A 23,908-nucleotide genomic window follows, 5' to 3' on the forward strand; every position below is an offset into this window, starting at 1 on the left:
ATATCAATTCTATTACACTATTTTCCTAATTATGTCTCCTTTTACTGAAAAAAATAGTTCTACCGTCATGGAACTGGAAGCATTAAGTTGGCACAAGCAGGTGTTAGTTCATCTCTATGTGCCACCCAAGTTTAGCAAAGACCTTCAGAATTGAACTTAACTAGTGACTATTCCCCAATGGGCGAGGATCCTCTTCCATGAGTTGGATGGTCTCCACAAGTTACAATTGAATGATTGATATTGGATTACAGCGGAATTGTTGTTCCCAAAGACTATTGTTAGAGAAGAGCAGTGACATGAGAACAGTCTTCGTGTCTGAGATATCAAATTGCATTATTGCTAGCTCAGTTGCCAACATCTTACCTTTACCAAAATAAAAATGTAGACCATTTGCCAACAAAAAAAAACGATGAAGATGTGGGAATCACAGGGATGCTTTCAGTATATTCTTTCTCCCTGGTTCACTAATTTGGAAATCTACTATGATACTATAATAGAAAAAATGTACTAGTTTGACAAATTTGGATGTCTACTGTAAAAGAGAAATGTAAATAACTGGATAACATCAGGAAAAACTTGGAAGAAAATTGAAACCGTCTGTCTCAGTCTCAGTGGGATAGCCACTTTTGCATACCGGCACACGAAGATACAAGGAGTCTAGGAGAACACACTTTCTGTGTTCTAGAAGGCAAGAAGCATATATAAGTAGAATCACTCTGCCTTATAAGTGAAATGCAGATTATTAAACCTTAGATATTAGAACCAGAAGAAAACTCATATGTGCACCTTTTCAGGAAAGTTGTTGCACTACTGACTGAGGTAACGTCTTTTTGAAAAAATACAACACCACAACCCACGGGAGACAGAAGCCATTTTTGGTGAGAGTAATAACCAGGTTTCATGGTACACACATTGAGTGAATTAAGAAACATGTAAATTTCCCAGTCAGAATTTATGAAGGAAATAGAAAACATAGTTTACTATAATCGGCCCATAAACTAAAATTGGAAGTGAGTGAATGAGAGAGTTTTAACTTCATTCGAGAGGTTGAAGTTAAAACTTTATTACAATTACTTGACAGAAAAATGCTCTTCGAGTTCACTCACTGTATGTAATCTTCATAGTAATTATCACTAATTACTGAAACGAACCTTTCAAGCCATGGAAGCTGGTGTAATTCCTTTATTGTGTCTACATAAGAGTCTGTACACCTCGGTGGAGATTGGTAAGGATGATGATCACTTAAACCAAAACCCCCAGCGAGAAACCTTTGGATCAAAGCCAGTTGAGACCGTTCTTGGTCTGAATATGCATCCATAATTGTTGGAAGTGAATCAAAGGAATCCCATCCCCAATGTCCGGTGTCCTGATTAGACTGGGCAACTGGGATCTCAAAGCTCTCCTCATCCCAAAAGGCACATTGACAGGTCTGATGGCCATCGTTATACTCAGCGCCACAAGAGTAACAGAACTCATGCCCGCACCTGCCCATAAGGAACATATTCATCACTTTGCTTTAGGAAAAAGTTGAGATCCTTCATATTCACAGCATATATTCCCATGACATAATTGACTTTATCCTTAACATAGCTATTTTAGTAGAACATAAATGTGGATAACGTGATTGGTACCAATAAGTTTTTTGCTTTCCTGCTCCTCCATTGAAAGGAAACTAATAGGATGATCAAGTTTATCATCAAAGAGACAGTTGATCCCCCTTCATTTCGGTTCTGTTTTTCAGTATAGCAGAGGTTTCCATGAGAGCCCTGTCTCTCTAGGCGTGTATTATGAGTCTGACACAATGCTAGATGTCATAACTCTGGTAACTTAGTTTACAAAAGCGTTAATTAAGTAGTTTCCGGATTGGTAAAGGCAGCTTACCGCTCAACATCCTTCAACCAAGGGATGCTGAAGATGTTAGCTTTGGTATTTCAGAACATTTGCATTCCTATAGACAACACTTTATAGAAAATGAATACAACCAAACTGGCAATAAGAAAACTAGAGTGATGGGGCCTAGATCCACATGGGAAGTATTAGTTTAGAATACATGTCTAGTATTCCTGTGAGACTGATACAAAAGATACATGAAATCCCTGTCACATAATCTATTTCCTGATAATTATAAACGAATAAATAAAAATCCTAAGGTACACCAATGCATTGAAGGGAAAGCTCAGAAGGCAAAAAAAAAATGAGAAAACAATGCATTGAACGAAATTCTTCATACCAGCAAGTCATGTGGTAGCAGCCCTGAGTGAGTTCAATCATCCTCCGACATTGCTGACATCGCCTCCACTTCTTATTTTGTGCCAGGTGATGCAAAGTTATGTCACCAGCATCCCTCTCTTCTATGGGAAGGTTCTGATATTCCTCACAACTCATTGAAGAATGCCATGGTACCCCACAATCTAAACAGATAAACCTCTGACACTCTGGACACTCAATACAGTTGGTCTCAGAGTGACTTGAAGAGCTTGCTCTAGTGGACATGCACTGACAAGGGTTAAGCAACACTGAACAATTTGGAAATGGGCAGTAGATTTTCTCCGATTCAAGAAAATTAGCTTCTACAAGAGCTTTTTCCAACAGGTCATAGCATGTCTTTGGAAGAAAGCTTCTGCATTCACTAGCTGAGACATAACACTTGCATTTTAATTCAGGGCATCTAATTGGCACTTGACAGGTTTGCAATTTTCCTTCCACATAAGTTCTCATACAACATGAACAGAACTTGTGGGAACAATCCATATTTATCATCATAGATGGTAGCTTTTCCTCACAACATATGGGACAATCTTCATATAATCCATCTCCCTTGGCAGACAAACAAACAATGCCAATTGCTATTTGAGCTAATCGCAATGGCATCTCCAGTTCAATAGGGGGAACAAGTTTCAGAACAAAACTCTCAAATTTGCTAGCATGTTCCAAAACTCTCTCCTTCAGTGCTATCAAAAGCTGATTCTCAAGCCTCTCTTCACGAACGAGCTGTCAAAATCATCCAATGAGCTAAAATTTATAACGGGATTGATGTTGTTGGATAGTTCTAAGGCTAAAAGCTGTAAAACACACTTTAAAGCTAGAGTGTCTTGTGATGGGAGGAGAATACTATAAAAAATTCAAGGATTTGACTGATGACAAGGTATCCTCCACCTGCCCTGCCTTCCATATTTTGCAAATTCTTCAGTGTCAGAACAGGCAATAGCAACAACTTAGACTTCTGGTGGTTACTTGGTCTTGTGATCATGTATAATAACCTTGTACAACACATTCAGAAACAAATTCTTCCTAGTATTGCACGAATCATACGAGCCAAAATGCACGGTACAAGATATTTGAAGAGAGTATAGTTCATGCCAGATGCTTAATTCTTAGGGTAAAATGATGTATGGTGTTTTCTTGAGGTTGTGTCTTGCCATATCTTGGTGATTTAGATTTAAGTCTACATAAAAATAAGTCTCAAAAACTCAGAATGAACTTGAGAATCCATGAAGTAGGCATTTGCTAGTCTTGGGCACCTAAATATATAGGAAAATAGATGCATATTTACATGCTTGCAGTTTAAAAGCAGATTATATTTCTACATCATCAAAGTTTAACTTTGAAAATAACTTGTCATTTACCGGTACCTTAAACAGCAATAATCAAGAATATGTCAGTTACCTGATCATATAAAAGTTCACAATCTGTAAAAGCTAAGATCCGGCAAGCGTTAATCCGCAAAGCCTCCACAAGACCATCCAATAAGGCCAAATACTCAGCTACTGATTCCTCAACATAGAAATCAATTTTTTTCTGCACTTGAACAGCAGAAACTCCATGTGATCTCTCTAATACCACTCCAATTCCAGAAAAACCAGAATCCGAATCGCCCGGTTCAGCTACTGATACACCCTTGAAGAACATCTTTAAACCAACTTCCTCCACATCTTCTTTCAACAAACCAAGTGCTGTCTCCTCAGTTTCCTTCCAATCATCCTCTTCTGCACAACAACTACAAAATTCTTCTTCTTCCTCTTCTTCTTCTTCTTCTTCCAATCTTCCATTCAAACTGTTTACAAACTCCATTTTCACTGAAATCAACTACAACAAGACTAAAAACCCCTACACTCAACTGTGTCAATGATCAAACATAACTCCTTCAAAACATCTCTTCTACTAAAACCCCACCAAATAACTATAGCTCACTAAAAACCCCAGTGAAAAAGATTAAAGATAACTCCTTTAAACCATTCCTTCTAATAAAATTATATAACAACCTCATCAAAGAACAACAGGATCACTGAAACACACTAAGTTCTTCAGCTGAAAAGATTATGAGAAGCCCATTACATGAAAATCACTAAAAAAAACCTTAATTTCCAACAAAACATACCTAAAAGGAATGAAAAATGAGCATTTTTTAACTCACACTAGCAACCAATCATTAAAGAGTATGCCACAATAAAAAAAAAAGCCATTGCTTCTTTATAGCTTTTCTTTCTGTTAAATATATATATTGTTTAGTTATGGAAACTTTGAATCTGACAACTGTGGTTGTTGTTTAAGTATTCCACAAGCTTCTTTTTGATGTTTGTTTGTTGAAGAATGAAGAGAGAGAAAAAGGAAAGTAAACAAAAGAGTCAACAAACAAACATAGTTAACAGACTTTTATAAATTTAATAATGATAACAAGTCTGGAAGAGTCAGTTTACTGTTTAGTGATTACTTACTACTCTTCAACTGATCATCTAGTTTAGCTATTCGTGAGTAATTCGAGTTCGGATGGATTCGTATGCACAAAAGTATGAGTCGAGTTTGAACTTAATTTAAAACTCATTTTAGATATGCAGTAGTTCGAGTTTGAGTTTGAGTAGCGAGCTACTCGTTTTATAAACCCATATGTAGTATATAATTTATATGTCATTTTATACTTTATACCCAACTATAATTTACAATTTATACTAGTTTTAATGTTTTATATACATTTTTTTTCGAGTTTGAACTCGAGTTTGAGTTAAAAGGAGCATAAGTAACTCGAGCTCGAACTTGAGCAAAATGAGTCGAGCTTGAGCTTCAATATTAAGCTCAAATGCGAGTTCGAGTCGAGTTCAAGTTGAGCTTTTGCATGTGCAAGTCGAGCTCGAGTAAAACAAAACTCGACTCGGGTAGCTCGATGACCAGCCTTATCCACAATACTTCAAGTGCTGATTGGTTGAGAGGCTAATTGAAAAACTGTTTACTTGTCCGAAAAAACTGTATAGCTGGCGACAAATTGTTTAAACTAATCAAGAATTACTGTTTGTAGACAAGCCTGTCCACAAATTCGCTCTCTGAAAAATAATAGGCTCCAGCTACCCCGAGAATATCCTCATAGGGATGAAGGTCTGCAGACCGTTGAATGTGTGATCTAACGGTCTAAAAATAAAAAACAACACAAAATGAGAGAGAAAATGAGATGATTTTGTATTTTTAGACCATTGGATCACACATCCAACGAGCGAGGACCTCGTTCCTACATCCTCTAGGTAGACAACCTCAAAATAATAGCTTAAGTACAAAGGAAAAGCTCAGTTGCGCTCTCATGAGCTTTCACCACTAGTCAACATACTTTTAACAGGCTTAAGGGCATCACCAATGGGACCTGTATATGGCCCTCTATCTTCAAATTTAAAGAAACAATACGAAAATGGGCTTCCAATGCAAGCTCTATATAGCCCTCTATAGTTATCATCCTTTAAAACTGTCTCTATTTCTATCACATTTATTGAGGGCCCGGTCCGTTTCGCGACTTAAAGAGAAATACGCCTGAAAACATTTCAATGGGTGAAAACCCAGCGTAGTTGGTAGAATGTGTTCTTAGAATGGGTAACTTCCTAGGTTCGAGTCCCACGCCCAGCACTTTGATTTTTTTAAACTGTTTTGAGTTACAAAAGGCTGGAATTGTAGAAATAAATAAAATGTTCTTGCTAAGAGTCGAACCCACACCGTGCCCACCCTCAAGATTATTCTGGTCACAAATTTTGCCACTAGTCCATTGTAAACCAGATTGTTCATTGCCTTTGGATTTTAATTTTGATTATAAAGGTTGCATTGGAGAACCCATGATTTAGAGGTCCTTCATACCAAGTCTCTCCTTCAACCTAACCTTTAAAATGGTGATGTGGCCCTCTATTTTGAAGGCCTGCATTGGTGATGCCCTAAGTGACGTCAGTGTCACAAATTTTGCAAACAAAAAATCACAAACGTTAATGTGCATCGAGATTCCATATATAACACGTGCATTACTAAACAAGACTAACGTACAGCTAGACCAGTAGGCCACACATTTTATTTCATCTTTCGTTGCTTCTAAATCCAATAACATTTGATTGGAAACAAAATGCAAAGGTACAAAGAGATGCCAACAATAAGTAGTTATGATATTGCATTGATAGGCTGTGTCTTAAGTCCTAACTCGCTTGAGAGCTAAGTCTGTCTGGATTATTTATCTATTGTTGCGATAGATTCAGCTATTTATCTGAAGTCAGATGTGAAGAAAGTGGGCATGGGATATTTGGATTGAGCATTTAGTGAGTGGTTAGTTGGCTAGGAGCCCAAATAAACTAGTGTTATTACAAGTCATATTAGCACCAGGTTTGTTTGGTATTCCTTATTTTTCAATTGTAGGATGTGTAGCAAACAAGATTATGCTCTGTAAATGAAAGTTTGGATAGGAAACCTATGCACATGGGTGTTTGATACTTGGAATAAAAGAGTGTAAGCATAATTTGACTTTTCCAAAGACTTTACCAAAATCCATTTAATAATGAGGAGTGTTCATTCTGATTCGGTTCTTATCGGTTACGGGTTTGGTTTTATTTTTATAGTTTCTATTGGGTTCGGTTTTGGTTTTTTTGGTTTTGGTTTTTTTTTTTTTTTGAAAATCTAGAACCATATTTATTAATTAAATCGGGTTCAATTTGGATTTGGGTTCCTTCTTAGGTTATACATTATTATTATTACTAAAATTACGTTTTAATTATGTAACGATATAAAAATTTGGTTTTCAATGCGATAATAACTAAAATTACTAAATTCAATCATTTTGAAAATTTTATAAATATTTTAAATACATCTCATAAATTATATGTACGCGTGTATTAATTTGTATTTCAAATAATATATATATATATATCACACTAAATTTTAACATGTTGAACAAGTATATGTACTACAATTGTTAGCATTGCGCGTATGCATTCATTACAATATGTATACACGTGTAATATATCAAGCATGTATGTGCACTTATATAAATATTGTAATGTACACGTTTATTAATTAATATATACAATATATTAATTAATTCATAGTATAATGCGTATAGTTGTTGATATTATTATTAATATTTATAATACACATATTCAATGTAGTGCTACAAAACATATATTCACTATTATGTTACTTTTATATATTTAGTAGACTTTTACACCTAAAAAAACTATATATTATAACGTTTGGGTTTGTATTTATTTAGTATAATATAATACTAAATTTTATATATCAAAATTATAATAATTGGTTTCGGTTTTGAGTATCCACAGTTTTTTTTACTATTGGGTTCTAATGAATTTGATTATTTATATCGAGTTGGTTTATTTTTGAAGACCCATTTTAAAGGGTATAACAATTTAAGACCCAAAACCGCTATAAACGATTCGGTTCCGGTATGATGCGTTCTTGCAACTCGATCATAAGGAATTACACGACTTAAGAAGTGACTACCAACCTTTTATTCGCGTTGGCACTTGGGCAGCGAAGTTGCAAAAAAAATTAACGGAAAGATTGTGCAATACATCATATCTTGACTTCGACTATACCTTTTTTTTTTTTGATTCAAAAATATTCCAATTCTTATTATGCTCTAGTTTTTAATCTATTTTTTTTTTGTCTCAAAATTAGAATGCTAGCCGGCAGTGGCGCAGTGCACAGAAGCCACTCATGAAGTCATGATTTTGTGTCTTACGAATTTTCATTCAAACAAGAAAACGGAAAAAGAACTCCGCTTTTTTTTTTTTTTTGTGTGAAATTGAAAGCGTGAAGTCCGTGATAAATAATGGATTATGGTATTGGACTCTAAGTAGCTTTTACATAATATTATATCTATTGGAATTTGGCTTTTGGATTGGTATGTAAGTCATTGTATGACTCAATGACATTTTTTTCATATCATTGTTGTTATGGTATGGCAGACGCGAATGACAAAGTAGAGTGGTCCAATTCAAATGGGGAAGTATGTTTTGGAAGTAAAAAAACTAGAAAATGAATGAACGGTCTCTAATCAAGTGGGACGATTGAGAGAAGTATATATTTTCAAATAAATTGGCAATAATATCGAATTTTCGGATCGGATCGGATTTTAGAATTATATCCAAATCCGATCCAATTTTTTTTCGAATTTTTGAAATCGAAAATCGGAAAATCCCCATGAAAACTATACCGAACTCCATCCGGATTTCGAAAAAAATCGAAATTCGGCAAAAGAGACACCCTTAATCATATCCGAACTCATTAGCACATTATCTTACACTAGCCTCTTTGTACGTGTCTCCGCCGCGTTAACAATTTCCGGATTTTATTTTATTTTTCATTAATTTATAGACGTGAAACTACTATTTTACTCCTATAAAAAGACAAAATAAAAAAAAATAAAACAAAAAATGGTATGAGCTGTGTAATATTCGTGTCTGGCAAGGGGTAAAATCAGAAAAAAAAAATTAATGGCGTGATGAATTTACTGTTGAAGCCCTCGTTTATTTATAGAAGTTAGATGTTGCCAGCTTACCACTATCCAAAGCTAGTGCTAGGGATGACAGTAGTTGAATGGCCACCCATCAAAATTGTTGAATGGCCACCCATCAAAATTGTCTTGTTTGACCAGCTAGCAGATCAGGGATTAGTACAAAATATCAGGATATGAATATTTATCGATATTTAATTTTTGGATATGTATTGTAGATATATCATCTTTTTTGGAGATATTTGACATTGTTTCACATACAAATATTGTAGATATATTTTTTATTTAGATATTTTTGAATATCATGATATATTTTTATATTTATTTGAAATATAATTAAATATTAAATAAAATTGTTATATACACAAAAATATCACAAAATATATCCAAATATCCAAATTACCACTATCCAAACATATTGTGATATTTATTTATATTTCCAAAATCGATAGATATCCCCAATATCACAATATACGATGTCATGATAGCCCATGAAGTTTTCCATTACTCACCCAAGAAACTTTCTGTGGCATTTCTACTGGACCTGGAAAAGGCACTTAAAGTCTACAGGATCTGCAACAAATAGGCTTATTAGTGTAATATAAGCCCAACCCAAATTCCAAAGGATTATATGTGGATTTTGTGACAAACAGACATCAAATATGCAAGTGGAAGTGAGTGGTTCCATGCAGAAACATGTGCCATCGCCTGCGATCCACACTCCGTTAACAATGGAAGGGCTGATACATGCCTTTTTTGTACAACTGAGATACGTGTCATCTACTATGACATGGCATACAATACCAAATGAGAGGATGTCAACGACCTTTTGTTTTTGATAAAAATGTAGACAGCTTTTTTTCAACGACCTTTTTTTTTGATAAAAATGTCATCTACCATGACATGCCATGTACTAAACGTACAACACATGTACGGAACCCAAGTTGCACAATACAAACGAGAGGATGTCAACGACCTTTTTTTTTTGATAAAAATGTCAACTAGATTATACTACTATAGTGCAGTGCTTATTCAAATTGTGAAATGAAAACAAGCTGTCTTAACATTACGTCGGATTAAAATTAAACTTTCTAGTGTTGCAAGGAAGTGGTACATAATACAGATGCAAATTTGCTAAGTAAGTTTAATTTATCAGTACGAGAGTACAGAATTGTTACATCTCCGAATTTAAAATGTTAGTTTAGACTTTGAAATTCTTTTGCTGTCTGTATTTAAGGAGTACGGATTCTAAGAAGCAACACAAAACAGATCCTTTCATCATTCAATTCTCAGCTATTATCTCCAACATTACCGATCTTGGAATCTCAAATGGCCACCTCAGTTTTGAAATTCATGTTCACATTCTTCTTGCTAATATGTATCTTCTCACCAGAAGTCCATGCAGCTGAAGATTGTGGAGCTGATTCAGGATCCTGTATAGATAAAAAAGCTGCGCTACCACTCAAAATAATAGCCATTGTTTCCATACTGGTCACTAGCATGATTGGTGTTTGCTTACCCCTATTCTCACGTTCAATTCCCGCCTTACAACCTGATCGAAACCTCTTTATCATAGTTAAGGCCTTTGCCGCAGGAATTATCCTAGCGACGGGTTTCATGCATGTGTTACCAGACTCTTTTGACATGTTATCATCAAGTTGTTTGTCGGATAATCCATGGCACAAGTTTCCTTTTACAGGATTTGTTGCAATGTTATCTGCTCTATTTACACTTATGGTGGACTCTATGGCGACTAGTGTTTATACTAGGAAAAATAGTGTAGAACCAGGTAATGAAGTGGCTAGTGTTGATGATACTGAGATGGGCGGTGTTGCGAGTCCACCTAGTGCACATCACCATGGACACCATCATCATCATCAAGCTCCAAAGAATGAACTATCAGGAGCAAGTACCCAATTGTTGCGCTATCGCGTCGTTGCTATGGTCAGTTTCCCTACTTATTTCATTTTCTTCTTCTAGTTGTACGCATCCCCTGTGACAGTAGCTAGACCCTTCAAGAACATGATTCCAGAAAGTACAATGTAACTTTTGTTAACAAGTTTTACGCGAAAAACTTCCTTAACAAGTGAGTATTGCTGCTGGCAGGTGTTGGAATTGGGCATAGTTGTTCATTCAATTGTGATTGGGCTATCACTAGGAGCCTCAAACAATACTTGCACAATAAAACCTCTAGTTGCTGCCTTATGCTTCCATCAAATGTTTGAAGGAATGGGTCTAGGTGGTTGCATACTCCAGGTAACACTCTCGAAATCTCTATATATTTGCTCCCAAATTTTTCTGCACTCCAAGAAAAATGGACTGCATTTTTCTCTTTTGACCCTTTCATAATCTTCATATTATTTTCATTCAGGCTGAGTACAAGATTGTGAAGAAAGCTGTGATGGTGTTCTTTTTCTCAGTGACTACTCCATTCGGAATTGTTCTTGGAATTGCATTATCAAATGTTTACAGAGAAAATAGTCCTAGTTCCTTGATAACGGTAGGATTATTAAATGCTTCATCAGCAGGATTATTGATCTATATGGCATTGGTAGACCTTTTAGCAGCTGATTTCATGGGGCCAAGGTTGCAAGGCAGCATAAAGCTGCAAATGAAGTCCTACATTGCTGTTCTATTAGGTTCTGGTGGCATGTCACTTATGGCCAAGTGGGCTTAAGACACATCATTATTCAAGTATAAGGCGAAAAGTCATCGCCTCGTACTTTGTTTACGGCTAAAATAATAATGATTTATGGCAAATAAATATGATTTGGATAAACTAAGCATGGATGTAAAGTTATGGATGATAGCCACGTTGGGTGTGTTTGACTTTCTATTTGGAGAGGAGACCTTAATTTCCCATCTAGTGGGGAAAAAATCCTAATTGGCTCATCATCTAGTAGGGGGTAATACTAGTTAACCCAAAAGTAAGTTGTATGCTTCATTTCTCCACTGTAAGCATTTGTGAAGTCTTTTCATGAAAAAATGAAGAGGGTTACTGTTTCTCTTGTATTACTTCCCTATCGATGTTTCAATGCACTAGAACTCACTGCTATGTTACTATGGATGTAGAAATAAAATCAAGCATATCAGCCAAACAAAAGAAACGGTTAAAGAAAAAAAAAATATATATACGGTTTAGTTTCGTTAGTGTACGTACAATTACAACTAGTTAAGTATCACATACACATAACCCATTGCAATGAAATACCAGAGTACCTACAATATCAATACAGTAATCTCATAGGAATCTCATTTTAAAGAGACTTCACCAGGAAAAGGAAAAAAAAACAACGAAAATACCCAGGTCTGCAGAGACAAAAGAGACAAAAATATGAGGAAAAACAACATAAACTGAAGTTGCACTCGTCTATTTAATTACCGGTATATTGTCAGCCCATAGAACTACAGAAAAACCTCAGTGCTTGTCCTCCTTTGGAATATCCTTGGGTATTTTTGAATCCAACTCCTTGGGTTTAATGTTCTCAGCTGCCCTGTAAATCCACAAAGACATGCATGAGTTGTTTAGATTTGTGAAGACAAGTAAAAACATAGTTCATCTAAGACTGCCTGCATAGAGCTAGATATAACCAAATCCAATCAAATATACGACGACAATCAAGATACAAAAGTTAAATAAAATTCAGTCCATTTTATGACTTCAAAGTCAGACATAATTGATCAATATTTGCTCTATTTTTGGCTTTATACCAAGCAAACCATAACAGATGACAAATTGTTAGTCATCATATAGCAAGAGAATTAAATGATTCAACACTACACATCATTATTTCCCACCATAAGCATGTAAAGAATTTCGATAAAGATCAAGAATAAGCCAGCCTTCCTCCCCATGGAATTCCAAACACATGGATACAACTCCATTCTTCTTAACCAAGTATCTAAAGCTAGGATAATCTACTAGTGGCTTAGTGAGGAACTTTGGCCTAAAATAGGAGTTAAACAAAAAAAAAGGGCAATTCATTATACATCATGGCATTCAAAAAAAAGTTGTTAAGAGAACTAAAGCATAAGCTTTCCATAAAGATGAAAAATTAGCCAGTGTCTTTCCACTCTTCCACTTGGCATAAGCTCTGACTCATAAAATGAAATAATGCATTTCTTTGTGTTTCCAACTCCAATTTACGTGTGAAAAATCCCTGTAGCTGAACCACAAGGTAATGGATAGGCTTTCTCATCAATGACCTCAAAACTAATAATTTTTATATTGGCCAACGAAAATAGCTTTATATAAGCTATGTTTTGATTCTAATCACAATAATTTAAAATAAAGATTCGTACATGGAAGCAGAAGCAGATTCTTCTTCGAGCCAAGTCCTAATATGTTTAACATTGCGTTGGAAAATACCAACGGATTGTTTCACATCACTCCTTAATAGAAGAACCACTACACCTACACCAGCTACCGTGATTATGAAATTAGTCAAAGCCATTTTTTGCTTCTCTCTCTGCAGAAGAACCTGATTTCGCGCTTAAAACTCTAGAAACTCAATTGCTTTTTACTTGGGCTGCAAGCAAAAAGCCCATGGGTGGTTTGGAAAAAGCCCAAATAAGAAGGCCATGTGAACTCATGATCTTGTCTATTGGCACTCGAGGCACCACTAATAAAGAGGCAGCTGCCCAACCAACTAGTACAAGACTACAAGTCGTTAAATTTTTAGGTGGTGATCCTAAGAGTATTCTCAATGCAAACAACTTTGATCAGCAGCTTGTTATCTCCACATAGGCACCACAGATGACTATTTCCCTTCATAACTATTTTGTTAGTGAAAAACTATCAGGGGTTGCCCAATGCAGAGATGACTTTAAATTTTGGACAAAATGTTTTCATTTTGTCTAAATGTAAAAAACAAAAAAATATCGAAAAAACGGTTGGATAAAATGAAACGTTCCATCCGAACTAAAAAAAAAAACGGAAAAAAATATGGTATGGAATGAAACATTCCATCTGGAAAAAAGAAATGATAAATTAAAAAAAAAAAAACACACACGAGACGGAATAAAATATTCCGTTGAAGCTCACAACTCAGTAACAAGTGCTACCATCATTGTTACTTTATGAAAAACTACTCTCGTTGTCACTCTTGCATTGGGCTATTATTTTTTGCTCAACAAGAGTGACAAATTACTATTTCCCCTCAAAAGTGCTTGCATTGGAAATGCTCTAAGAATGTGTTTGGCAACTGAGAGTGGAAACTACTTAAAAATAAAATAGAGTTGAAATCCATTATATAATGGAATTCACTCAAATAGAATTTGATTCCAACTTACCAGATTTGTATTTGGCAAACTTTAAAAAATAATTAGAATTCAATTTGTATTTAAATTTATGTGTTTGGTAGTCACATAGTCCACAGTCATATATTGGATTAACAAGGGTTAGGATATGTTTGGATTGCAAATATGGAAGCTCCAAATAAAATGCCTGAAGAGTATGAAAATGAGTAGAGCTTCCAAACACACCCTAAATTTACAAAAAGCCCAAAAGAAAAGCCCACCATATATTTACGCAAATCAGACCCTTCCTCATTTCTTCTCCATATCAAAACCTTCCCTCATTTCTTCTCACTCCAAATTCACAAAATGGCGGGAAAATCAAATGTTGGTTTTCGTATAACACCACACAAAGTTTCAGTATGCATCTTACTTCAACTCTACGCACCACCCGAACAAGTTTTAGTCCCATTCCCATTTTCAACTGTTTCTCAACATAATCGTCTTGGATTATTTTTACTCACTTTAACTAAGGTAATAATAACACAACTCAATCTCCTTATTTATTTTTTTGATTATATTATTGATGCTTTTTTTTTTTATTAAAATTAGGCATGTGACAATTTTTTGGAGCAAAAATTGGATGAGCTAATAAATGAATTGGATGAAATTGGTGGTGTACTTAATCAATGGTTAACTGAACATTTGATGCATCATCTTTCTTCGTTTAAGTCGCCGGATGACTTGTTTAACTTTTTTAGTACATTAAGAGGTGAGTTTTTGAGTACTATTTTATTTTTATTTGTTTGTTGGAATATAATCTTAACTGGAAAATGGAATTGTTTAATTAGGTACGCTTGGGTCACCTGATTCGACAGTTATGGATGATCAAATTATATTGGATCCGAATAGTCAGCTTGGGGTTTTTCTAAGACGTTGTTTACTTGCTTTTAATCAACTATCGTTTGAGGTACTATACATATAGTATAGTATAGTTTTTTTTTTTTTTTGCTTTGTTGTCTATTTTTTGTAGTATTTTCAATACGTGGTTGAAATGTTAATGCAGGGCGTATGCCACCTTTTGACTAATATTGGGATATATACTAAAGAGGCTTCCTCTTCTCATGATACACGTGATGAGGACGATTCTAATAATGACTTGGAAGAATTGGTTGATTGTGAAGACATGGATCTTGAACATTATGGTTTTGAGGAGATTATTGAAGAAAGTGAAGGTCGGACTAGGGGTAGAGAAGGTTCTATGTTTCACATCCATGTACCTAGGCCACTTCTTGAAATGGTTGAAGGTAATTCTTGCATACAACTATGTTAAAGAGTATATAGATTTCTTCTGTTCTTTGTAAACACATGATAGTGAATATTGCTGTTTTTTGGCTAATGCAAGTTACTGGTTGAGTATTATGATGATTTGAAGCCTCGATGGAGTGTGAAAATAAAACTGAAAGTGAACTGCTGCGACACATTGAGTCACACTCTTTGAATTTGTGCAGAAATAGAGACCCAACTTTGGGTTATAATTTTGGCGGGAAACCATGGGCAATCTTACATATTTAAGATGTGAAGAGCTGAAGCGAAAAAGGACAATTTCAATGGATCTACATTCACATTTAACACAGCTGCATATATCCAACAAGAGTATGAGTTAGGAACCCATAGGTGTTATAGTTGTCACTAAAATTATGGGTACAAAAACGAAAGAAGCTTTAGCTAAGATGATTATCTGTAAATTTTAGGCCACAACCCTGGGGTGATTGGAAAACTGCATTATCTAAAAGGTGTTGGTTAACTGAAGATAAATTAATGATTTTGTACCCCAATGTTTAGGAGCAAGTATACTCAGATAGATTATGATAATCATTAGGATTCATACTGTAGAATATACATGGTAGGGATGTCTAAAATCTGCATTCAGCAACTCTGCTTGTATGCCATATTAGAGATTTCCCCAAATCATAAGATTTCCCAACATCATTTAGCTGGTATGGAATCTGTTTTGTTTTCATCTTAATGACCTCGCAGTTTGGAGCTTTGCGTGTTTCTAACGTAATACACTTTTTTAAATTGGAATCCATACATTCAGAGATGCCTGTTTCGTGTGGAGTTAAGGCCCGTGATGATTGTAGACAAGGTAGTTTGTTTGCACACCATTTAACTGATGGATTACGAGCTGATGATCACCGTGACGGGATGTTTTTACGTACAAACTGGCAGGTGCAAGGCTACCTAAGAGAACAGGCTGATCTGATTGAGAAGTAAGTGGCCAGATAATTGATTGATCAGCACTGTTTCTGAATACTAAATTTCGAATTCGTCCGACATCGCTATATAATTCTCACGTGGATGCTCTCTGGAAACACTTCAACCTCGGTCCATATCACTATGGTTGGGAGGCTCTTATACTTAGTTTGGAAACCATAAATCCAGCCTTTTGTCCTTGGTGCCGCCAAATCAAGCCTTTTCAAAAACATCTTCATGGACCTTCCCTGTCTCTGTATTCACTCATGTCAGTTTAGCTCTTTGTCACTCCAAACCTTTCTCTTGACACATTAACCAAGATTATGCATTTACGCATCTATCAATCAGCTTTTGATAGAAGAGTATGACAGGGCATCTAAAAATTCATTTCTTTGTTTGTTGTAGGCATGCCAGTTCATTTCCATTAAGTGCTTTTGAAGCTATCTTAAAGCAGCTCCAAAGATTGGCTCCAGAACTGCATCGTGTAAGATTTGGAAACTGGATTCTTCATTTTTCATTTCTATCTTTTTAATTTGTGTTTCATTTCTATCTTTTCATTCTTATGCAGGTTCATTACTTACGATACCTGAATAGCCTTTATCACGATGATTATCCTGCCTCAATAGAAAATCTTCATTCTTATTTTGATTACAGGTAGATGAAAAATGCCGAGCTTCTTGATTTTTGTACATTCAATTTCCAATTATAGCAGTGTCTGCTGTGAACCTTGTTTGGTTTGGCCTTGGAGGTTAACATAATTAACATAACTAGGATACAGCTATCACCTTCTTCCTTGATCTCGTAGTTGCTGGGTGATTAGGTCTTCTCCCTCTCGTTGACAAACTTTACACTGGGTTTCATACTGATGCGACTTGGATTTTATTGGAAACTAGGCTTTGTTTTTTTAATGTGCATCATTTAGCATTTCAACAAGAAGCATTTTTGGTTCGACTAAATCCAGAATGGAGTTCTTTTATGTTTTTCTCCCATGGAGAACTGTCCTGTTGGTTAGGTACCAAAGTGTCATTGTCATTGTAATATATTTTTATGGAAAAATGGGGACCCAGACACTGTGTCACCATCTAAGTGTTTCTCAAGATATGTTGATTAACTAAATGTATTGCAATCCCTCTGTCATTTTGTTGATATAATTTTTTCTTTTTTATAAATAATTAAAGTGCAGGTGAGGAAGGAGTTGATATTGCTCCATCTTCTTCTCCTTCAATGAGTTTTGGAAAGTATGAAACTGCCTTGTTGTGCTTGGGGATGATGCATAGTCATTTTGGGCATCCTAAGCAAGCTTTGGAGGTAAAAGTGTGGTAGAATTATGTTTCTCTTTTATTTAATATTCATTGATACGTTGTTCCTTTCCTACACTCATTCTGGTTGATAATTGATCAGGTTTTAACAGAAGCAGTTCAGGTTGCACAACAGGTATTAATAGTGGACAATAATTTGTACATTTCCATTATATTTCTTTTTGGAGTTACAACTCTGTTCCCTAAACCCTTAAATCCCCTTTTCTCTCTGAGTGTGGGATTTTACCCCGAGGCTTTTTTCTGAACCTCGCTAGGCTTTACCAGTATGCCACTGGACAGCTACAATATGTGAATTTTGATACAATATTTATAACACCTTAATAAAGATATGCACCATACAGTAGATGCTATATCTTTATAACTTCATCAGTACTATAGTCCTTGCCGAGGAGCTGTTATTTTTCAATTAAAATGGATTGACTTAGTGTTGTACATGTTTATTGTTGCATATCCAGATTATGTGGTACCTCTCCCTAAGCATTAACAGTATTTTTATTCTAATGATTATTTCTTCAAAATCCTTAAATTTCTTGAATTAAATATGAAATGCGACCCTTATAACTATTTTAACAATGTAGACCAATTACTCAATCATGTCTGTTGTATGTCTTCCTCTTTTCCTTTTCCTCTCTTCCCCCTTGTCTATATAAAAATGACTTCTCATTATTGTTTCCTTGATCTTTCGTTTTGCCTTCTCCTACACTTTTACCAATATTTTTTTTCCAAGTTTATTTTTTTATTTTGCAAACTCAAAATAACAAATATTCTCTTCATGCAGAAAAATGATGATACTTGTCTTTCGTATGCCCTAACAGCTATCTGCAACCTGTTGTCTGATATTGGTATATCAACTGCAACTGGCATCATTGGCTCATCTTATTTGCCTGTAACCAGCTTTGCTTCTTCTCTTGCTATTCAACAGCAACTGCTTGAGCTCTTGACAAGGTCTCTTAAGAGGGCAGAGAATTTAAAGCTAACTTGTCTTGTGGCATCTAATCGTCTTGCAATGGCGAAATTTGAACTATTGGTAATGATGCACATTATCCCTATGCCTATAGCCCTATATGTAAAGGATTGTTGAGACATACCTTTGGCAGAAATAAACTTCATCTTATGTGAACTTTTGATGATTATTACTTATTGATGTATCTTTGACTAATGTAGCATGTAAAGAGATCATTGCTTTCATTTGGTCCTAAATCGCCCACCAAGCTGAGAACATGCCCATCTAATGTTATCAAGGTAATCGAAGTATTTTATCTGTGTGTGTATGTGTGTGTTTGTGTGCTATAATTGATTTTTTTTTCTTGAGAATATGTAAATGAACTTCACAGTGATGGGATCGATGCAGGAGCTGAGATTAAGTTCGTATTTGCTTGGTGAGGTTGGAGTAGATGGTGCAGCGGTGACAGTTGATGGTGCTTTTAGTTCTGCATGGCTAAAGAACTTACGAAAGCCCAACTCCTCTTCAGTTTTGTTGCAAGGGAATGAACTTGGAAGTGGTTGTGAATCTTTCCATTTTGGTGGACAACCAAGTCCCATCCCTGGGTCCTTATTGCAGTTATCAGGTTCATCTTATTTACTGCGAGCTACTGCCTGGGAGCATTATGGCAGGTGGGTGCCAGTTTGGTGCTTCTCATGTTTGTGAAGCTAAATATCCCACCTCTTTTCTTTTAGTTTTTCTAACCACTTTCAAGCATTCACCACCCCAGTTAGTTTATCTTCTGTTAATAAATACAAAAGAAATTCTATTAGTGAATGATCAAATTACAAATCCAAAAGAGTGGGTCAAAGTAAGCATCTGCATGGTTTTTGATAATCAATTCCATTAAATGCCTTCTTGCTGTTTTTGATAATCAATACTCTGGACTATATATATATTACTGGTTTGATGGTTTGGTCACTCTCAGCTGGACATACTGGTGGTGTAATGCATATTCGTTACAATTGATTGAAGTGCTTGTATATGCCAATAAAATGTATTCCACATTTCCACTGGTAATTTATTGATCCTTTGTGTACTGATTTTTTCCAGTTCTACTCTCGCTCGATTAAATGCATTAATCCATTCGACGTGTTTTGCTGATGCTTCCAGGTAAACTAAAAGCTCTTAATCTCACACAAGTTTAGTAGGAAGCAGTATGCATTTGTATTTGTATTTGTATTTGTATTTACTTATATCTACTCAACATTAAGTTAAAAATGGCTGTGTTTATCTTTATCAGTTCTGCCGACAGGGAACTTGCATATATCAAACTTATCCGACATCTATCAATTTTCAAAGGACACAAAGGTTGGTCTTTTTGAATCAATAGTGTAGAAATACATATATGTTAAGAGCCTGTTCATGATGTTAGGAGTTGTCCATCTACTTGGTCTTCTTTTCCTTTACTAAGTCTCTCCTGATATGTACGAAGCAATCTTGTGATTGTATTACCTGTCATCACGATCACAACAAACAGCACAAATTTTTTGATTAGTTGCAAAAGTTTTTAATTAATTCAAAGTCTTGACTCAGTTTTGAAATGGTTTATATCAGTTTTAAACCAAAATCTATATTAAGGTGACAAAAAGTGAAAAACTTCCAAGCACAGTGTACGATTTCTGGGTTAAGTTTTTGTAGTTATTGCTACCTCACCCATCTCGTACTTTGTTTGTGGAAGCTCCTCTTACCTTTTCTTGACTAGCTGAGATAGAAATTTCCCCAAGCGTGGTGTTTGTGCATGATAGCACATTCTTGTGGTCCATATTCTCTACAAAAGTACCTTATGTTAGTTTAGTCACTTGAGTGACATTATTTTAAACATTGTCCCTACAGAAGCCTTTTCTGCCCTGAAAGTAGCAGAAGACAAATTCTTATCCGTAACAAAGTCAGGGATTCAAATGATAAAGCTGCAGTTGCTTCACGATCGCGCTTTGCATCGGTAAGCCTTTTATTTTTCCTCTTCATGGTATGAAAGATATTCGAAGGATTTGTAATCAGTTTATATATTTTTTAATATGACATGAATTTCATCCAGAGGACAATTGAAGCTGGCCCAACGTGTATGTGATGAGTTTGGAGTGTTGGCATCATCTGTAAGTGGTGTTGACATGGGTGTGAAAACAGAAGCATGCCTTCGCCATTCTCGTACCTTACTTGCAGCCAACCAGTTCAGCCAGGTTTATCATTTTCCTTCAGTTATAATTTCTTGATCTGGAAAAATATGGTTGGGGCATTGAACTCAAAACCAATTGATGATTAGTGAGGAACTTATATTCTTTTATGCAAGGCTTTCAATGTCCCATGTGGAACTATACTAAACTTCTCAGCACACCCCCTCACGTGTGGTTTCATGAGCCTAACATGTGGACAAACATACTTGGGTAATGTGGAGTAAACGAGCCTTTTGGGCCAATCACAATATCCTACTCTAATACCATGTTAAATATTGGGGCATCCAACTCAGAAGTCAGAACCAATTGGTGACAAGTAGAGAAGGCCAAGAACTTATATACTTTTATGCAACACTTTCAATGTCCGATGTGTGACTATACTAAATTTCTCAACAGGGGTATTAGATGGGTAGATAAATTTGCATATACTTTCTCTCCAATCTAATGGCCAATATTTTTTTTGCAGGCAGAGTCTGTTGCACATTCTCTTTTTTGCATGTGTTACAAATTCAATTTGCAGGTTGAACATGCCATATCTCTACTTTTGCTTGCTGAGATCCACAAGGTATGCTTGATAAAACAGTATAATCAATTGTAAGGTGGTATTCTGAATTCTGAAATATAATTGGGACATCTTCCTCAGTAGAAGTTGGCAACTGATTCCTTCATGGTGGGGGCTATGCATAGAAGTACAACTAAAGTTGTCCACCATGTATCCATTGTCTACATAAACACACTCACTTATGATTGCAATATAATGAAGGGTAAAACTTACATTGATTCTTAATTTTCATTTATCAGAAAGCAGGGAATGCTGTCTTAGGAATATCCTATGCATTAGCAAGCCTTTCATTCTGCCAATCCCTAAACTTGGATCTTCTGGAAGCATCAACAACCTTGATGCTTGGAGAATTGTGGCTCTCACTTGGCTCAAACCATGCAAAGCGGGCATTAAATCTTGTACATAAGTCGCTTCCAATGATTTTTGGCCATGGAGGTTTGGAGCTGCGTGCACGAGCCAATGTTGCTGTCGCAAAATGCTACTTGTCAGATTCAAGCTATTCAGGTACGTAGTATCTCCTTCTTCGGATAGTATAGTGTGAAGTAAACGAGTAAAATTATTACTTACTGACAATAGACAAAATCATCTTCGGTCAAAAGCCGGAAATGAGAATAAACAGTATTTATCTATGACTCTGTACGAAACATAGGCATCTGAGGTGCAAATTGATTTTAAATAGTTTCGCCTGTTCTGCAAGTTCCAAGTTTTGCCAACTGGTCGTTGTCAACTTCTTCCATATATAATAATATTGTGAACCGAGTTCTGTCAACTGGTCGTTCTCAAATTTGACTTCCATATACTGATTTGGATTAAAGACGACTCATGGTTTAATAGTTTACCATGTAATGAGTGGTGTTATTATGGTTTACTTTGTAATATCTTTTGTGTGTGTTGTCCTATATGTTTATGCCTCTGATTCTTCTCAGTCGTATTTCCTTGGTGGTTTTTGGTACGATGTTTGCAGTTTCTGAAGATTTTGAAGCCGTTTTGGATCCTTTGAGGCAAGCTTCTGAGGACCTTGAAGTCTTAGAAGTAAGTTTGATTTTGAGTTTGCGTGCAACTTTTCTATTGCAAATTGAATATGACAGTTATTTTCTGTCAGAGATGATACATGTAAACCTATAAAAAACGTGCATCCACTAATCATCTGTATAGCATGAATGAACTGTCGTGAAAGCTCAAAGTAGCCAATTAGCCATAAACTTCTCAATGGCAGTTATATGTGAGCGATGATTGTGCAGCTATGTGTTTGTCACAAGCCATGTTTCTGTAGTCCTGGTCTAAGTGCAGCTTATTGGATATCGATTGCTTGAAAAGCTGGCTCTGCTTTGCACTTTGCAGTGGCTGGGAGGAAAATGATCACCGTCCATAAGTGATCTTTTCACTTGGAGACTCTGATCTAATCTGTTCATGGAGTCGCGACAGCTTGAGAATTCCTAGTTGAAGCATTGAAGTTATTTTACTTTGCATACAAAATGCATGTTGTTGTTTTTAAAAAAACTTCTGTTGAAAATTACATCCCTTCAACACCGTGGAAGAAATGATGTTATTAGGATATTTATGTTTGAAAGATTTTCTAGTAATTTTCACATTCTCAGTCGTGTCTCGTCTACATTTCAACTGTTTGGTTGTTTAGTAGTGGCTGGAGCATTTGAATGATGCCAGACTGGACCTAACATAGAATGACTTGATATAGCACATCTGTAGTTGTACACTGGCAGTGGAACCTACTGCTACAAGTCACTCTTGAAGCGAAGAAGTTGATATGGCTATACTATAGCCATATCAACTTCTTCGCTTCAAGAGTAATTGAGAAATGAACTTGAGGTAGCAAACACCGTGTCAAGCACTTATTTCTGGAAATGTAACATCCATATTATGAGAAGTAGTTAATATAGTTATATCATATAAGAAGAAATTATATGGTTTAACTTCTATCCTTTGCAGAAGTAGTTACTTATGATCATGATTAATGGTAGTTGGTGTTGGTATGCAGTATCATGAACTTGCTTCGGAAGCCTTCTACTTGATGGCACAGGTGTTTAACAATCTGGGGCAGCTAGAAGAGAGGGAGAAAGCTGCAGCTTCATTCCAGAAACATGTTTTAGCTCTCCAAGATGCAAAGAATGAGGAAGAACCACTCTCCACTACTATGTGAAATAATCAAATGTATGCACTTGTACTAGTTTGCATGTTCGCCAGGAACGAGCATATGGCCCCAAGTTTGTGTTGCTCCAAATTTTGATCTCTTTTCTTTCACAATTGTTGCTGACAGATCCCAGCATTCTCATCGTTTCTGACAAAATACTTGTAATCTAGCAAGGAGAGTCAGTAGCAATCTTCTGGCATGTACGGGAGCTGTGTACTGGCATGGCATGTACTAGCACAGGTAGTCAGGCTTCGTAGTGCTCACCTTTTTTTAATTTATCTGTCGTACATGTAAGTGCTTTCTAGTTTAGTTGGCAAAACCTTTAGGTGATGATATCTTTAAAAACAGGCTTGCCCATACATTTTTTACATGAGCTTCTAGCTCAATTGGTTGTGTACCCCTCTCCCATGAGGAAAGGTTGCAAGTTCGAATCTCACCAAATATTGGTTGGGATTTATTTCTTGTGT

The 23,908-nt window shown here is 35.8% G+C and overlaps 4 protein-coding genes across 8 annotated transcripts; 2 read left to right on the forward strand and 2 right to left on the reverse strand.

Moving 5' to 3' along the window:
* Positions 1-917: 917 nt before the first annotated feature.
* On the reverse strand, positions 918-4,724 carry LOC147478872 (RING/U-box superfamily protein). Its single transcript, XM_086581696.1, has 3 exons — positions 3,667-4,724; positions 2,231-2,991; positions 918-1,484 (listed from the first exon to the last, which is right to left on the reverse strand). The coding sequence occupies exons 1-3, from the start codon at positions 4,069-4,071 to the stop codon at positions 1,103-1,105; spliced, it is 1,548 nt and encodes a 515-aa protein (XP_086437822.1). The 5' UTR covers positions 4,072-4,724; the 3' UTR covers positions 918-1,102.
* Positions 4,725-9,909: 5,185 nt separating this feature from the next.
* Positions 9,910-11,776, forward strand: LOC147478873 (putative zinc transporter 10). The gene is made up of 3 exons (XM_086581698.1): positions 9,910-10,708; positions 10,871-11,020; positions 11,136-11,776. Exons 1-3 carry the CDS (start codon positions 10,094-10,096, stop codon positions 11,439-11,441), a joined length of 1,071 nt encoding a protein of 356 aa, XP_086437824.1. The 5' UTR covers positions 9,910-10,093; the 3' UTR covers positions 11,442-11,776.
* Positions 11,089-13,229, reverse strand: LOC147478874 (uncharacterized). Of its 2 annotated transcripts, none has more exons than XM_086581699.1 (2): positions 13,067-13,229; positions 11,089-12,258 (listed from the first exon to the last, which is right to left on the reverse strand). In XM_086581699.1, the coding sequence occupies exons 1-2, from the start codon at positions 13,216-13,218 to the stop codon at positions 12,183-12,185; spliced, it is 228 nt and encodes a 75-aa protein (XP_086437825.1). In that variant the 5' UTR covers positions 13,219-13,229; the 3' UTR covers positions 11,089-12,182. The 2 variants fall into 2 exon arrangements, 1 of the variants encoding a protein (XP_086437825.1); XR_015207209.1 differs by lacking the exon at positions 13,067-13,229 and adding an exon at positions 12,563-12,717 and having other exon boundaries at positions 11,880-12,258.
* A 1,058-nt stretch (positions 13,230-14,287) lies between these two features.
* LOC147478875 (anaphase-promoting complex subunit 5-like) lies at positions 14,288-23,904 on the forward strand. 4 transcript variants are annotated; one of them, XM_086582601.1, is made up of 21 exons: positions 14,316-14,533; positions 14,612-14,771; positions 14,851-14,969; positions 15,066-15,306; positions 16,101-16,272; positions 16,661-16,739; positions 16,824-16,909; positions 17,434-17,563; positions 17,657-17,689; positions 18,390-18,416; positions 18,497-18,601; positions 18,739-18,816; positions 18,926-19,188; positions 19,610-19,669; positions 19,800-19,867; positions 20,393-20,498; positions 20,595-20,736; positions 21,197-21,295; positions 21,532-21,796; positions 22,257-22,324; positions 23,289-23,904. In XM_086582601.1, the coding sequence occupies exons 1-21, from the start codon at positions 14,369-14,371 to the stop codon at positions 23,448-23,450; spliced, it is 2,628 nt and encodes an 875-aa protein (XP_086438727.1). In that variant the 5' UTR covers positions 14,316-14,368; the 3' UTR covers positions 23,451-23,904. The 4 variants fall into 4 exon arrangements, 3 of the variants coding, with proteins under 3 accessions (XP_086438725.1, XP_086438727.1, XP_086438726.1); XM_086582600.1 differs by having other exon boundaries at positions 18,353-18,601; positions 23,289-23,461; positions 23,568-23,800; XM_086582599.1 differs by having other exon boundaries at positions 14,288-14,533; positions 18,353-18,601.
* The last annotated feature ends 4 nt before the right edge of the window (positions 23,905-23,908 follow it).

Source organism: Coptis chinensis, chromosome 9 (genome assembly GCF_015680905.1).
Source record: "Coptis chinensis isolate HL-2020 chromosome 9, ASM1568090v1, whole genome shotgun sequence".
Classification (NCBI taxonomy): Eukaryota; Viridiplantae; Streptophyta; class Magnoliopsida; order Ranunculales; family Ranunculaceae; genus Coptis; species Coptis chinensis.